At 39.0% G+C, this 14,554-nt stretch overlaps 1 protein-coding gene across 1 annotated transcript in view; it reads right to left on the bottom strand.

Annotated features, from left to right (window-relative positions):
• Positions 1–14,554, bottom strand: part of LOC118698660 (connector enhancer of kinase suppressor of ras 2-like) — a 172,964-nt gene that overhangs the window by 46,608 nt on the left and 111,802 nt on the right. Inside the window, exons 10-14 of the mRNA XM_054516354.1 lie at positions 11,385–11,531; positions 7,352–7,485; positions 6,594–6,799; positions 2,855–2,940; positions 604–858 (exon numbers count right to left, since the gene is read on the bottom strand). Coding sequence (XP_054372329.1) covers positions 604–858; positions 2,855–2,940; positions 6,594–6,799; positions 7,352–7,485; positions 11,385–11,531 — 828 coding nt within the window. The remainder of the gene's footprint in view (positions 1–603; positions 859–2,854; positions 2,941–6,593; positions 6,800–7,351; positions 7,486–11,384; positions 11,532–14,554) is intronic.

Raw genomic sequence — 14,554 nt, 5'->3', positions numbered from 1 at the left:
AAAGTGACTCTTAGGAGAAATTCATCATGACACCAACACTGAGCAGCTCTCTCAGACTGTGAAATGCAGCATGGAAACATGAAGTAGAGGACTGAGCCTTTATGCCTGGATCCATCCTACAGGAGAACACCTGAATGCCTGCATCAATCCAAAGGAGAGCATCTGAATACCTGGGTCAGTTCTAAGGGGAGAACATCTGAATGCCTGCTTCTATCCTACAGGAGATCCTCTGAATTTCTGCATCCATCCTACAGGAGAACCTGTGAATTCCTGGATCAGTTCCACAGGAGAACACTTGACTACCTGGCTCAATCCTACAGGAGAACATTTGAATGCCTGGTTCAGTCCTACAGCACATCTGAATGCCTGGATCAGTCCTACAGGGGAACACTTGAATGCCTGGTTCAATCCTGCAGGAGAACACTTGAATGCCTGGGTCCATCCTAAGAGAACACCTGGATTTCTGGATCCATCCCCCAGGAGAACACCTGGATTTCTGGATGCACCCCAAAGGAGAACACCTGGATTTCTGGATGCCCCCCACAGCAGAAGCCTGGCTGCTGTCCCCGTGGCTCGGCAGGGAGGTGCTGGCTGGGCACTCACGTGGTAGAGGGGCACGGTGTTGTTCTCCGCCAGGGAGAAGCCGAGCACGTCCTGCTGGCCTGGCTCCATCCTGATGCTCATGGTGGAGGCCAGCACCGAGGGGCTGATGGGGAAGCCGGGGGTCCCTGGCCCTTTGCCCTTCCTCCTGGACCTCCTGGCCGTGTCCCTTTTGCTGTCCTTCTGCGCCAGGGGCTCCTCCTGGATCACCAGGATCTTGTCATCGCTCAGGTAGCGCAGCAGCGAGTTCTCAGAGTCAGTGGTTGGAGGGGGAGGAAGGCAAAAACAAACATTAGGAAGAGGACACAAGCAGAGAACCTTTGCATTTGCTGGGAATGCCCTGATGAAGGCAGGAATGATGCATCTGACTCCATGTACTCAGAAGGCCTATTTATTATTTTATAATTGTTATTATATTATAATGGTTATTATATTATAATGGTTATTATATTAATAATTATATTAATCATAATATATAATACTATAATATATAATAGCTAATAATATCTAATCATTAATACCATACCATATAATATAATATAATATAATATAATATAATATAATATAATATAATATAATATAATATAATATAATATAATATAATATAATATAATATAATATAATATAATATAATATAATATAATATAAGAATTATTATATTAATTACATTATATAATAATATATTACTGTCATTATTTTGATATTACTATTGCTAATATCAATAATGTTGATATTATTAATATTAATATCATTCTATACTTATTATATACTTATTATTATTTATAATTATAACTATATTATATTAAAGAATACTATATTATACAATACTAAAGAATACAGAAAAGATGCTTAATGCTAAAAAGATAATAATGAAAACTCCTGACTCTTTCCAGAGTCCTAACACAGCTTGGCTCTGATTGGCCAATGAGTCAAAATAATTCCCAGCAGAATCCAATGAAACAATCACCTGTGGGTAAACAATCTCCAAACACATTCCACACAGGAGAAGCAAATCAGATAATTATTGTTTTCCTTTATCTCTGAGGCCTCTCAGCTTCCCAGGAGAAAAATCCTGGCTGAAAGGATTTTTCCAGAGAATGTGAACCATTTTTGGCTGGCCAGAGACCATCCCTGGGTCCTGTTAAACTGGGAAAAGTCCTGGGAGTGTCCAGGGAATTGTGAGGGCTCTCCCTGCACTCCATTCCACATTCCACCAAGGATGGTGAAAGGGAGCAGACACAGAAAACATTACTGGCTTGTATCATGCAGGGAGCATCTCTGGGACCATTCCAGACACCAGGATTGTAATTTCAAGGAATTTGACAAGCTGGAATAACAGTTTTAAGGAGATGTGCAGCAAACTTGGGCACAGTTTCAAAATGGGAGCTGGCCAGGCAACAAGTCTGTTACTGTCTGCAGCAGTGAAATATGAGCTAAACACACATCAACAGATTTGGAATAAATCAGAAAAGGCTTGTGCCTTAAATAAAATTTATTTTCTCTTGGAATGGAAGTTTACTGAAAAAAACATAGTTTAAAATCCTGTATTGATCTTCAAGAATATAATTCATTTTTTGTCACATTTTTAGGAGTCAAGTTGAACTCCTCTCAGCTTCCAGACCATGCCTAAAAGATTCTAAAAAATAGTATTCAAGAATCTTCAACAGTCAGTGTCACAATAAATATGGTTGTATATTGGAAGAATATTCTTTTGAATTCTATGTTTTCTTTTTGCCAGAGGAAATAAAGGAAAAAAGAAACTGTGCAATCACTTGTCTTTCTTGCAAAGTTCATAATTCCCACTGGGATCAATGGAAGTTTTTGTGATAGAACTGCTGGTCTCAACACTGACAGCACAGTTGCTGATTCCTGTTCCAAATTTTCATTCATACTGATCAAAATGTTCTCAGAGGATGCTACTTTACACCTGTACCATCACTTACTGTTTTCTACTGTTTTCTAGAGCTGTGCAGATTTGGAACGGATTGTTTTTAACACTTATCTGAGCCTTCAAATACTTTCCCCCCTGATGTTTATGTTTCTTCATACTAGAACTAAATTCCTCCTTCTAATACAAATTTTTAATTTTCAGAAATAGAAACAGAAAAGCACAAACACTAAACAGGCTGGTTTAGATCTTCTGTGACGCTCAAATTAAAAAGAAAGAAGATTTTTCTTTTTTTTTCCTGTGATGCTCCTTAAGCAACAAAGGAAAAACATCTTGGAGAAGAGGAGAGAAAAAAAAATACTCACCTCTGCTTCCCCTCTTGTACATGTTCTGTTCTTTGGGCTCCCCTATCCAGCTGTACTCAGTAGGCATCGAAACCGGCCTCAAATCTCCTGCAAACAAGGCAAGGAAAAGCAATGGAATGCTGGAAGGCTAGGAATGGCAGGCTGGAGGGTCGGTAGTGTAAATTAAATACATTCCAGGTGTGACACAGCCCCTCAGAGCTGTGGCCTTCAGGACCAGTGGAACATCCCAGAGCCTCCTCTTCATCACCCCCACCTCAAGGGAAGCACCACCAGCTCTGGTGAAATTCCTTGTAAATGTAAAGCAGATTACAAATTTATATGAAAACTCTGCTCTGTATGAACTTCCTCACTCATTAAATAGGTGTTGGGAATAGAGAGAGAAACAGATTTTAAGAGAAAATGCTGTAGGAAAAGTAGAGAGAGAATTAATACAGATGCAACAACACAGATCTGTCAGGGAAGCATAAACCCCCCTGACCTGGGAAATCCCAGGGTGAGAAATTAGGGATCTCATTTCAAGGAATATTAATTTCCACTGGCTCAGGAGGAAAACCTGGGGCTCAGTTTGGGGACAAGAGCCAGCAAAGAAGATTCAGCCATGGGGGTTTAATCCATCGTGGGATTTCATGGACTGGGGCAGTGAGACCCTGATGTGCCCAAGCCCCAGAGCAGGGATGGGAGGGCACCAAACCAGGAGCACCCCCAGATCTCCTGAAAATCAGAGGGGAGACATTTGGGGTACTGAGATTTGCCCAGATTACACTTTTGTGCACACCATGAAATTTAGTGTATTAAGAATCCAATGGAAAAATTCATTTCATTTTCTACCTCACACCTGAGACTACAAACGTGGGATTCAACTCCTAATCCTTAGGAGAACAATATCAATTAAGAAAAAAACCCTAAATTAAAAAAAAAAAGGCACTAATATAAAAAGATAGAGAAACAAGATTAAAAATTTTATAAAAAGAAAACAGGAAGGCACAAAGCAAGAGAAGATCAACATAACCAAACTGAGCAGTTTTTCTGTAAAGAAAGGAAAGATCTGAAGCTCTGAAATGATTTATACACAACTACAGATACCACAGCACAAGAGACATCAAAAATAGAAATTCAGGACAGGAATCACACAAGGCAAATGAACAAGTGATTTTGTAAACTGCTTATTTCACTTCCAAGTCCTTTCCCAATGAAAAGTAACCTATAAATTGTTTTGACATTGCAGCTTGGATATTTTTCTGAGGAGCAAAAAATTGTTGTGTACAAGGATACCAGAATAAAGTGAAAGAAAAAAAATATTTATGATGTTTTTACCTCTAACACATAAATGGAAGATGTTTGAAATGCATTGCCAGAAGAGCTCTTTAGACCAGAGCATTTTAGAGTCACGAAAATAACAAAGTATAATGTAAAGTAAAACAAACAATGCATTGCAACATTGCTAAAAACAAGCTTATTTTCATAAATACATTGGAAAAATGGATTTATTATTTATCTTCCTGGATTTTGCATGTACTATCAATACCCATCACCTGCCTGAGTACCCATCCACCTGCACAGGAGACTGATTTCTAATAGAGGCTGCAATCCTGGAAGGTCCAAGGCTGGAATTTTGGAGCTGTAGTTTGTGTCAGCCCAAGCAATAATGAAAATGGCTGCTTGGCCATGAAAGGCTTCAGAAGTTTTATTTTCATTTCTTTGCTCCTGGCTCTGTGCTTCCAGCATCAGTTTGTTGGAGCTGCCATAAATCCTTTCTCTTTATTGAAAGACACATTGTCACTGTGGTGATGGATGTCACCTCAGTCAGAAAGTACAAAACCTTCCAATACAGTAGAACATCATTTGCATGTCTGGTAATCAACAGATTAATTAAATCTGTAGTTTGAAAAAAAAATCTGGTGTAGCAGTCGTTTTTGGGAGAAAGGAGTATTTCAGAGACTTTAAAACCAAATTCCTTCTGGATTTCAATCAGAATTTGTCCATCATAGACAAAAAAAGTCTTGCGTACTCCTGGGATCAGGCAGAGAGCCCAATATTTTAAGTCACCATGCAGGAAGAATTTATGAAAACAAGCCAAATACACCCATCTGGCTCCAATTTTAATCACAGTTAAGATTTCTCTTTATCTTTCATTCTAATTCTGTTTTAAAATGATGTCACTTCCCAAGGAGATAAAGAGTGAACATTAATGGTCCCAAGATGGAATCCTGTTCCTCAGCATCACAGCTCTTTCAAGCATCAAGCAGATGACTGAAGCACTTACTAAAAATATCCTGCCTATAACAAAGAATTATTAAGATTTCCTCCCCTGAAAAGGTTCTGTGTGCATATACACACACCATCCAGTCCATTTTACTTGCCACTTTTGCCAGAAATCCAGCAGCCATCAGCAAATTACAGCAGCAGGAGGGAAGTTCCGTGTAACTGATAAACACAAGATAAATCCTAAGAGCAGGAGGCAGAGAAGCTGCGTTTGAGGACATCCCTGGTGGCAAACCCCACACCAGACTCAGCAGCAGAATCAGGGGCTGCAGGGCTTTAAGAATTTTCTTTTTTCCCCCCACTGTGCTCCCTTTCAGCTGCTGCTGGATCTTCACCAGAACCTCTCCTGGGATTCTCTCCCCTGAACTGCAGCAGGGTTTTAGTGCCTGTGCTCTTCACTGACACATTTTCCTTCACTGCTCTGAGCTTCTGAGAGGTTTTCCCTTTACTAAATTTCAAAGACAAAAACTTAGGGAGTTGTTGGGGCTTTTTAACAAAATGAGAGAAGAAAAGATCTCAGAGTAGTGGAATAAAGGACTTATGGATGGCTTGCCAAATATAAATAAATATCTGTATAGATCTCAAAAGATAGCAGCTACCCACAGAGAACACTATGGTCTTTGCTTTCTCTGAGGCACAGAAATAATGCCATTTTCAAAATCAGATATAATTCCAGTTTTCAAAAGAATCTCCTATCTGAAATTTGTAAGCCTTACAAAACTGTCCTACTGCCTTGAAAATAAAGTAACTGAAAATACATGGCCCATACACTGCTGTATTTCAGCAGTATTTTTCTCAAATTCATTAAATACCAAGCAATTCAGTTTAAACAGAGAAACAAAAAATTGTCAGTTAATTTTCAACAACACCTTTTGTATAGATCCATAAATTCAGATCCATACACTTGTATACAAGCACGTGTGATTTTACACCTGTACACTCAATAGTACACACTGAATTTCTATAGAAAACCAGAGTTAATTATTGTTTAATAGCATTTTATATATTTAGGCATCCTCATCCTAAGATTTTGAAAAACAGTTCCAGCACTAATGAGTGCATTGTAGGATGCTCCTCATGCATTTAATGCAGTGCTGAATTTTGGAGGACCTTCCATCTTACAGACACTTTCACACCACAAGGCAGTTCCTTCACTGAAGTTTAACAGCCCAGAACATTGCAAGTGGAATAATCTCCAGGAGTTTGGGAGGGGAAATTGAGTAAATAAAGATGCTGGCTATTCAAATAATATGAATTTAATTACCATTCAACGTTCCAGAATGAACTGCAAAATAACTGTATAAATAACTTACTCCTGACCAGGAGTGTTAGTGCGTGATTTTTCTAATTATTCCTTCATGTAAAATTCTGTTTACTGTTCGGAGCCAACCGGTCAGAGTCTGACAAGAATGAGATTTTGGGGGGTTGCAGAGTTAAGAGCAGAGCTTGTAGAAGGAGGTTGAGGAAGGGCAGCCTACCATGGGTGGGGGTTTTCTCCCTTCTCCGCACGCCTGGGGCTCTGCTCCTCTCGTACTCGGGGCCCCCGGGGTGTCCTTCCCCCTCCAGCAGCGTGTAGAATTTCCCACTCTCGTGCTCCAGGAAATAGTTTGGAGACTCTGAGCCTTTCATCCCGGACTTTCCGAACTTGCTGATGTCATCACAAGACATTATTCCAATTTCATCCCTAAAAACAGGAGATGATGGAGAAATGAAGCATTTAAGGGAAACTTCCAGCACGCGACTGCCTCTCCCAAATGCTACAAATAAAACAATCTTGCAATTGAAATGTTCACTTGGTAAGTGAAGCAATTCAAGAAATGTAAATTAACAAAACCATCATGAGGTGCCACTTTAATTGTGAGATAAACATTCAGGAGTTTTCTAGGATCTGAAGGAGAACATAAGAACTTGTTTTAATATGAGCATACAAGGGTTTCCCTTGCAGAAGTGCTCCAGAATAAGATAGAAGTAGACACATAAAAGTAAATCAAACTAATTGATTAAAGACTTCTTCAAATACTTTCTTGATTTAAGGCTAAACCCACATTTTGTTCAGCTAACTGAAAGTTTAGTCACTCAAAACAATAATATGGTGCTTAATGTATTTTTAGCTCTTAATTTGATTTATTTACCTTGATGGTGGGGCTGTTGGTTTTGATTTTGTTTTATAAATCTAATGAAATCAAAATGTAAAATTTTATTTTTCAAAACCTCAAATTTCTTAGGACATAAATACCTGGGGCCATAAAGTCCTGACATAGGGGAGAGAATGAAAACATCCTGGAGTGCAGAGTTGTCCATTTTTGAGGACATGCCCATCGTACTCGTTGGGGTTGTAGAGCTGCTTGTGGGGCTGGTTGGAATCACAGGCTGCAAAAATCAAAAAAGCACATGAAGAATAAATTAATGTTTTCTGTGCTACAAGAAACAACAAAATCAGTGTGCATAATTTTAGGAGTTTTGACCTCTTTTTTTCGATTAGCCATTTTTTTAAAATTTCTGAAGTTTCTTCCAAAAAGGTGTCCAGTGAAACTCTAGACTTCAAGAAAGTTATGAAAGAAACTGATAAACGACCATTAAATTAATTTAAAAGCCACCTCAGGGGAAAATCTGAGACTCAATCAAAATATGATCTTTAATCAATGCAGAAAATCAATTATCTGAGGAGAAAGGACACACTGTATTAAATGCCATTAATACAGAAGTTAATTACAGAGCTCTGGAATACTTGTACTGAATGAAATGATTGTGTTGGTTTCAGTGGAAGATTTATTGTTAGCGAGGACAGAACATCTTGATTTTTTAAGACAGCAGAATTCATTATCCTTTGGCTTTATAGCCATGGTGATACAAATATGTGTTCTATGGTAAATAGCAAAGAAATAGAAATTAAAGGATATTTATTTATTGTTTAGGTTAAGATTTTCACTTTTTAAACTTTCACATGACGTTGAACACAATTGTTGGATTCAGAAGTCACAGGGAGCTCAAGCCAATGGTCTGCAAGCACTAGAAGGATGATAACCAAATATGCTGGGCAGGATACAGAGATATAAACAAAGAACATTTTTCAAACAAGGTTCAGTCTGTGTTGATACTCAAGAAATAGAAAATATTTTTATTTATAAAAGTTGTGCTTAAATAGATACAACCAGCTTTCTACAGGTGGAAGGAAAAGCCAGTGACTCAAAATTTGGATGAAAGGTATAAACACTGATCTTTTTCTAAATAAAATGTTTTCTATGCTCCAGAGGTAAACACTGAAATATTTTTTATGTTGTTCAAAAAGTAAAAGCAGTCCTAAGTACCAAAAAATGACGTTTTTATAATATTGTCATTCTACACAGGGATTAAAATTATATTAGTTATCTATGCTTACTGAGAAACTAAATAATAAATGGTGTAATTGTTCTGGATCAATTCGTTGTGACAGGAAGGATTATTCCAATTTGAAAAGCTCTCCAAATAAAAAGAAAAAATTACAATATATGTTGTGTTTTATTTGAGTGAAGCTGTGGGGTGCAGAGTCCGATTTGCCATTGCCAATTAAAAAAGCAAAAGCAAAAACATTTTGTTATGAGTGGGAAAATAATTAGGGAGTTTAAAATTCAAATAATCTTCTACTATCACATAATGTCAGCCAGAGACAAAAGAGAAAAAAAATGGTGTCACAAATCCCACTGAAAGATAATAGAGCACAGAACTGACAAATGGAAACTCTGCTGTTGTTAATTCAGCATCAAGGAAAACCCTCTAAAGCAAAAGAATACTACAACAAGACCAAGTAATAAATTTTATAAGGCCTCACAGATTCTGTATCATCAATAATTCATAAATTACCTATGTGGTATCATTTTAAACTTAATTATTGCAGAAAAAATATTAATAACCTCTTTAAGTGCCTTCAGCAACAATAGAGAACATGACAACTTTTATTTAAAGCTTCCTGCTGTGCACCAACCTGAGGTAACAAATATGATTTCAAGTTCTTAAACCCTATTTCCTTTTTGCCTTCCCTAATGAGGTACTGCTTTTTGTTTTGGTTGTTTTGGGGTTTCTTTACCAGCAGAAAATTGATTTTCTGAAAATGGAATGATTTCCATTCTATTTTAAATCAGAATGGAAAATTGCTCCACATGTGGACACAGAAATAGATCTATGGGGTTCACCATGAAAACAGCACATGCAGAGAAACGTGTATGGATCAGGACCTGGACTATGCCATGAAGTACAGCACACCCATGTGTGGTATCCCTCTTTGGGGACAGTCTGACTTTTGATGAGCTGTTTCTCTCTCAATCTGCTTTCTCTGAGCTATTTTCCTGCAGTTTGGGGCTGTTTGGCCGTTCCCTGTCCCGCTCTTCCCTCGCTGCAAACCCTCCTGTCTGAGCTGTGTTCTCTGCTATCCCAAAGCCTGTTCTGCAGGATCCCATTTAATCCACGAGCAGCAGAAACTCCAGAACAACAAACAAACAAACCCAGAATTTCTCCTGCAAATTCCACAGCTCTAGAGTCTAAAAAATGCCAAAGTCACCAAAAGGTGAGGGCACTGCAGCCAACAGGAGAGGGAAGTGAGCTCACTGCTTCCAGCAGCAACAAGCTGTTGTGTCAGCTGTCCAGGAAGCACAGGCTTCAGTGGCATCTTGAAATTTAATCAGGCTGCTTCCAAGTCATTACTGACAATAATAAACAACACCAGATCCAGGTGAGAGCTGCGGGAAGCAGGCAAACCCAAAACCTGCGCCCTGAAACGGATCCAGGTCCTCACACTCGAGCTTGTCTCTGTGGCAGGAAGAATAAAAGATCTAAAACTGGTTTTCCATGTCTCATCACAGAATCTACTCTTAAGAAGTAACACTGGCAGGGCTGGTTTTGTTTTCCAAAATGGTTTATATTTTTATTTAAATACTTCACCCCACTATTCTCTGATAGAGAAGGAATGCACCCCAGGAAGGAGACACTCAGAGCACCCTTTGCTCCTCAGGGGCTCATCAGGAGACGAGGCATCACAAAACAGAACTGCTGATAATTCCACAAAAGCAGCTTGGTGCACTTTCACTTTTCTGGCTACCACAACAAAAGTTGGCATTTTTGATGGCAAATCCACACGTGCAGTGTGTACAGCACACACTGTTCACTGTGCCACAGCCTCCAGATCCAGTGCTGCCCCTGAATTATGATTCTTTCATGCACAAATCTAGAGAGAGGATCTCTCTGGGAGCCCTGTGCAATTGCAATTTCCATTTTGCTGCCCCTGGAGGCTCCATCTGAAGTTCACAAGTAGATACATGAGCATCTTGCCAGAGCAAAAGATGTTATTCCTGCAGTGTTATGACAGAAAAATCCCCTCTGGGGGTCCCAGGGCCCCGTTCCTCTCCCCCAGGGGCAGGCACAGAGAAGGAAAGGTGGCCCTGAATCCCACTGTCAGCATTCCTGGGCTGCAAGGATTACACAAACTCCTTCAGTGAAGCCACTGAACAGAATTCAGGAACTCTGAGAAATGAAAGATTTAGAAAATGCCAGGCAGGGAGGAAATCAGCCTGGATAAGCTTGAAGGGTTTGCTTTGTTTCATTAATTTAAAAATCATTCAGAAAGATGTTCATGCATTGTGTGAAACAGCTCTGAGAGGCTTCCACATGATGGAAGTGCATCAACTTCTTACAGGGTGTTAAAAGGCATTAAAGACAACCATCAACAGTTACTGGCTTACTGGCAAGCCTTTCCTTTAAAAATGACATTTTGAGTTCAGTTTTTCCTGCTGTAGGAAGAAGTAGCTGTGATGTTCACAATTGTCTTTTATTTTTTTTTGCCTGAGCAGGTTTTCAAGGAGTGAGTACACAGAAAATAGCAGAGGTTCTTTCATCCCTGCTACCAAAAACTCCAACTGCATGAGAGGTGTGCAACAGGAGCAGGGCTCTCCTGGAATTCAATGGGTCTGACACACTTGGTTACAAACAAGTAGGTGACAGACTATGAAATAATGGAAACAGGGAGGCACTGCTGCCTCTGCCAGGCAAAGCAGCCACTGAACCTTGTTTTTCATGAAACTTTCTGTAAATGTTCTTTCCTTTCTGAGTTCCTGTGGCTCCCAGAGTCACCAAAACATGGAGGAAACAACCTGAGCATTGCCACGCTTATTTATCACAGAACTCTGCTTCAGAGGAGTTTGGGACAGGCTCCTGTTCCTTTCACTGGAAGGTGAAATTGCAGTGTTTTTTCTTGAATAAAGGATTTACCAGGACATTGCAGCATTGCAGCACTACCTTACCTGCAGTGCCAGAGGCTTCCACCTCACATTCTTCAGAAGGGCAGGAGCAGAAACCAGGGTATTCTGAGGACGTTTTTTCAAGGTTAAAATCACTCCATTTGGGTCTTCCCACAGTGCATTTACTAGGTTCTTTAACTGCCAGCCAACCTAAGGAAAAAGTCCATAATTGAATTTTGAAAGCTTTCCATTTAAGTTGAAATGTGAAGGAAATGTTCTGTTAACCAGCAAGGTCTATTACAGCCTGCTCCTTGCAAACACAAGCAGTTTTTATAAACCCTGTTGCACTCAAATCATGCTGCTGCAGCTGGATTTTTATCTTGCTTTTCTTTAGCCATGTTCCTGAATAAAATAAGGCAGTAGTGAACACTGTCACCCTTTCAATAACTTGTGAGATCATGGAGCATTTTAAATCAGAAGATGAGGTGTAGAAGTTATGAAATCATTTCAGTCTGGGCTCTGAGTTGCAACAGGGAGCGCTGAGGAGGAAGCCAGACTGTGCTGGAACAACAAATGCAGCGTGTCTGTAAGAGCTGCAAGCCCCTGCCTGGAGATAAATGATCATTTCTTGGTTTATCTGCACAGCCCCTGGGCACAGCTGAGTCTCCAAGTTACTGTAAATTGCAAACAGAGCCATAAAAAAGGAAATCACTGGTACTGCAAGGATGTGCCACTCAGAAAAAAAAAATACTTAGAGACATTTCTTAATCAATTTGATTATTTAAATAGGAATTTCTGAATTATTATATTATTATGAATTATTTGTACACAAAGACAGAAAATTTATTTTTAGGGCTTTTCTCTTTCCCCTGCCTTTTCTGTCCCACTCACAGCAGATTTTTAGAGCAGTAGTTCATGGCCATGGTAAAGACCTGCCATAAATGCTGTGACTGCCACAAATCTGAGCAGAGCTGCACTGCAGGAGTTGGGATGCTGTGTCCATGCAGCAATTCCCAGACACAACCTTCCCAAGGCAGCTGCACCAGCCCTGACATGAACCCGTGAGAATGAAAAGTTTAGTGAATCCCAGAACAGCACCAGCACCAATACATGCAAGCAGTAAATATTTTTATACTGGCCATGTTAGACCTGTCAGAGTTCATAATAACATTTTAATAATAGTTTCTCTTCTGACCAAAGTGTGAATCCCCACTGCTATTAAAAAGCAGGACAATAAATTTTTTAGGTGCTCAGGCACAGGACAGTCTGCATTCACCCCCCTGTTATATCAGGTGGAGTTTGTAATGATTTCCTCTTAGAGGAAGATAATATCTGATTACACAAAAAGGTGAAGGGAAAATAGAAAACAACCTCCAAGAGATTGGAACTAAAGTGCTTTTCTAAGGGCTGGAGAGAATTTGGGATATGACTGTCAGGTTCCAAGCTGCCTCCACAGTGGGCCAAGGCCAGGATCCCACTGTGAACGTCCACCTGGGACAGAACTGCAAGATGTGTTGGAATTCCAAAAAGGATTTTTAAAAGCTTTTAAAAGTTCTGTTCTATTTTTAATGCTGCTGTTCTACAGAAAACTTTCTAAAAATGCACTGGCCACAGGAAACCAGACAACAGCAGCAATTGTAAATAGGGAACATCCAAACAAATGCAAGGATGGCAGCTTGCATCCCAAAAACCTCCTCCAGTCTGGGCTGTGTTTACAAAGGCACAGGGGCCATATTTTTTTTTCCTCTTTTACTCAATTATAGAAATCAAGTGGAACCCTCTTTGATTTTTATAGATTGATGTAATTTTCAGATTGCCGAAATCCTTAGAGTTCCATGGGCTCCTTTTAGAAAAGAATGATTAATAATTAAGGGAAGGATAAATTATTCCAATGAGAACCTTAATGACAAAACCATTAAATACCAAGATCTATCAGAGCACCGTCTGCAGTCATTACTACTGGGCAATGATAAAATGCTCTCAGGAATTTGGACAACTTATTATAAATTGTATTACTAAAAATAGCTTTGAAAAAAGAGAAGTCATTACAGTGGATTAAAAATCTTAGTTGCAAACCAGTCCTTGAGTCATATTTTGCCATTTACTCCTAAAGAATCAGTCTTTAAAGCAATTCTAGCTCTGCTAAGATGCATTCTCCACAAAGGTATTTTGCTTCTTTAAGATTTTCAGCCCATACAGTCAAAACTGAATTCTACAAAATGGGTTAAGATCGTTCAGCAAGGAAAGTTAAATTAACATTAGAACAATGAAGAAATAAAAGACCAATGTGGTACTTTTCATTTTCCTCCAAAAATGAAGATGGATGCTAATTTAGATGCTAAAGATGGCAGAAACACAGAAAGATGCAAAAGAATTCACTCAAAATGGTCAGACAGATGTTTGAAATTTTCATCGTTTACAATTAAGATTGCCGCAATCATTAATTTTTATTTTTACATCCTCAGTGTTGAAAAAAAAAAAAAAAAACAGGCAAAAGAAACCTGTGGAATCCTGTCTATATTAAAGGATTTGTTAGTTTTCTCATAGAAACTATATGGTGGAAAATTAGGAATATAGCAACTTTTTAAAAACTAGTTCCAAAAATATTAATTGCTAAAACAATAAATTCCTTTACCAAGAAATTCCACAATGCTGAGGTAATTTTGTAGACCCTAACCTGATAATTTTGTAGCTGGGACTCCTTAACGAATATGTTGAGAAAAACATGAAAGGCATAACCCATTTTCATTAACAGCAAATCAGAGTTTTTTAGTTCTCCAATAACTCCTTCAGACTCTCCTCATAATGACTTTGCTCCTTCTCATTCAGAAGATCTGGATTTGCATGAATGGGATTTGGAAAGCATCCTCCCAGCAGTGGGGATTTCAGCATTGTTATAATCCCAACTCTGTTCCTGCTGGAAAAGCACCTTTTCTCCCTTTTCAAAAGAAAGCCTACCTGCCTGGGGATGACTCACTGCAGAACTGTAGGAAAAATTCATACAAAAAATTCCTAATGCTACAGATGGACACAAATAAATAAAAAATCAGTGCATTTTTGGATGTCTGCAGAGGCATGAAGTGCATGATATATTTGTCTCTTAAAAGGAACTGAGAAAACAGCTGAACTGTGGAACAGGGTGGTGTTTATCAGAGGATTCCAGAGGTCTGAGTCCCCAGAGCAGTTATTCCCCTCCCTGCCAATTGCTTCCAAACACATTGTACCTATTTATT

Source organism: Molothrus ater, chromosome 14 (assembly GCF_012460135.2).
Source record: "Molothrus ater isolate BHLD 08-10-18 breed brown headed cowbird chromosome 14, BPBGC_Mater_1.1, whole genome shotgun sequence".
Classification (NCBI taxonomy): domain Eukaryota; kingdom Metazoa; phylum Chordata; class Aves; order Passeriformes; family Icteridae; genus Molothrus; species Molothrus ater.
This window is presented reverse-complemented; position numbering and strand designations above follow the sequence as displayed.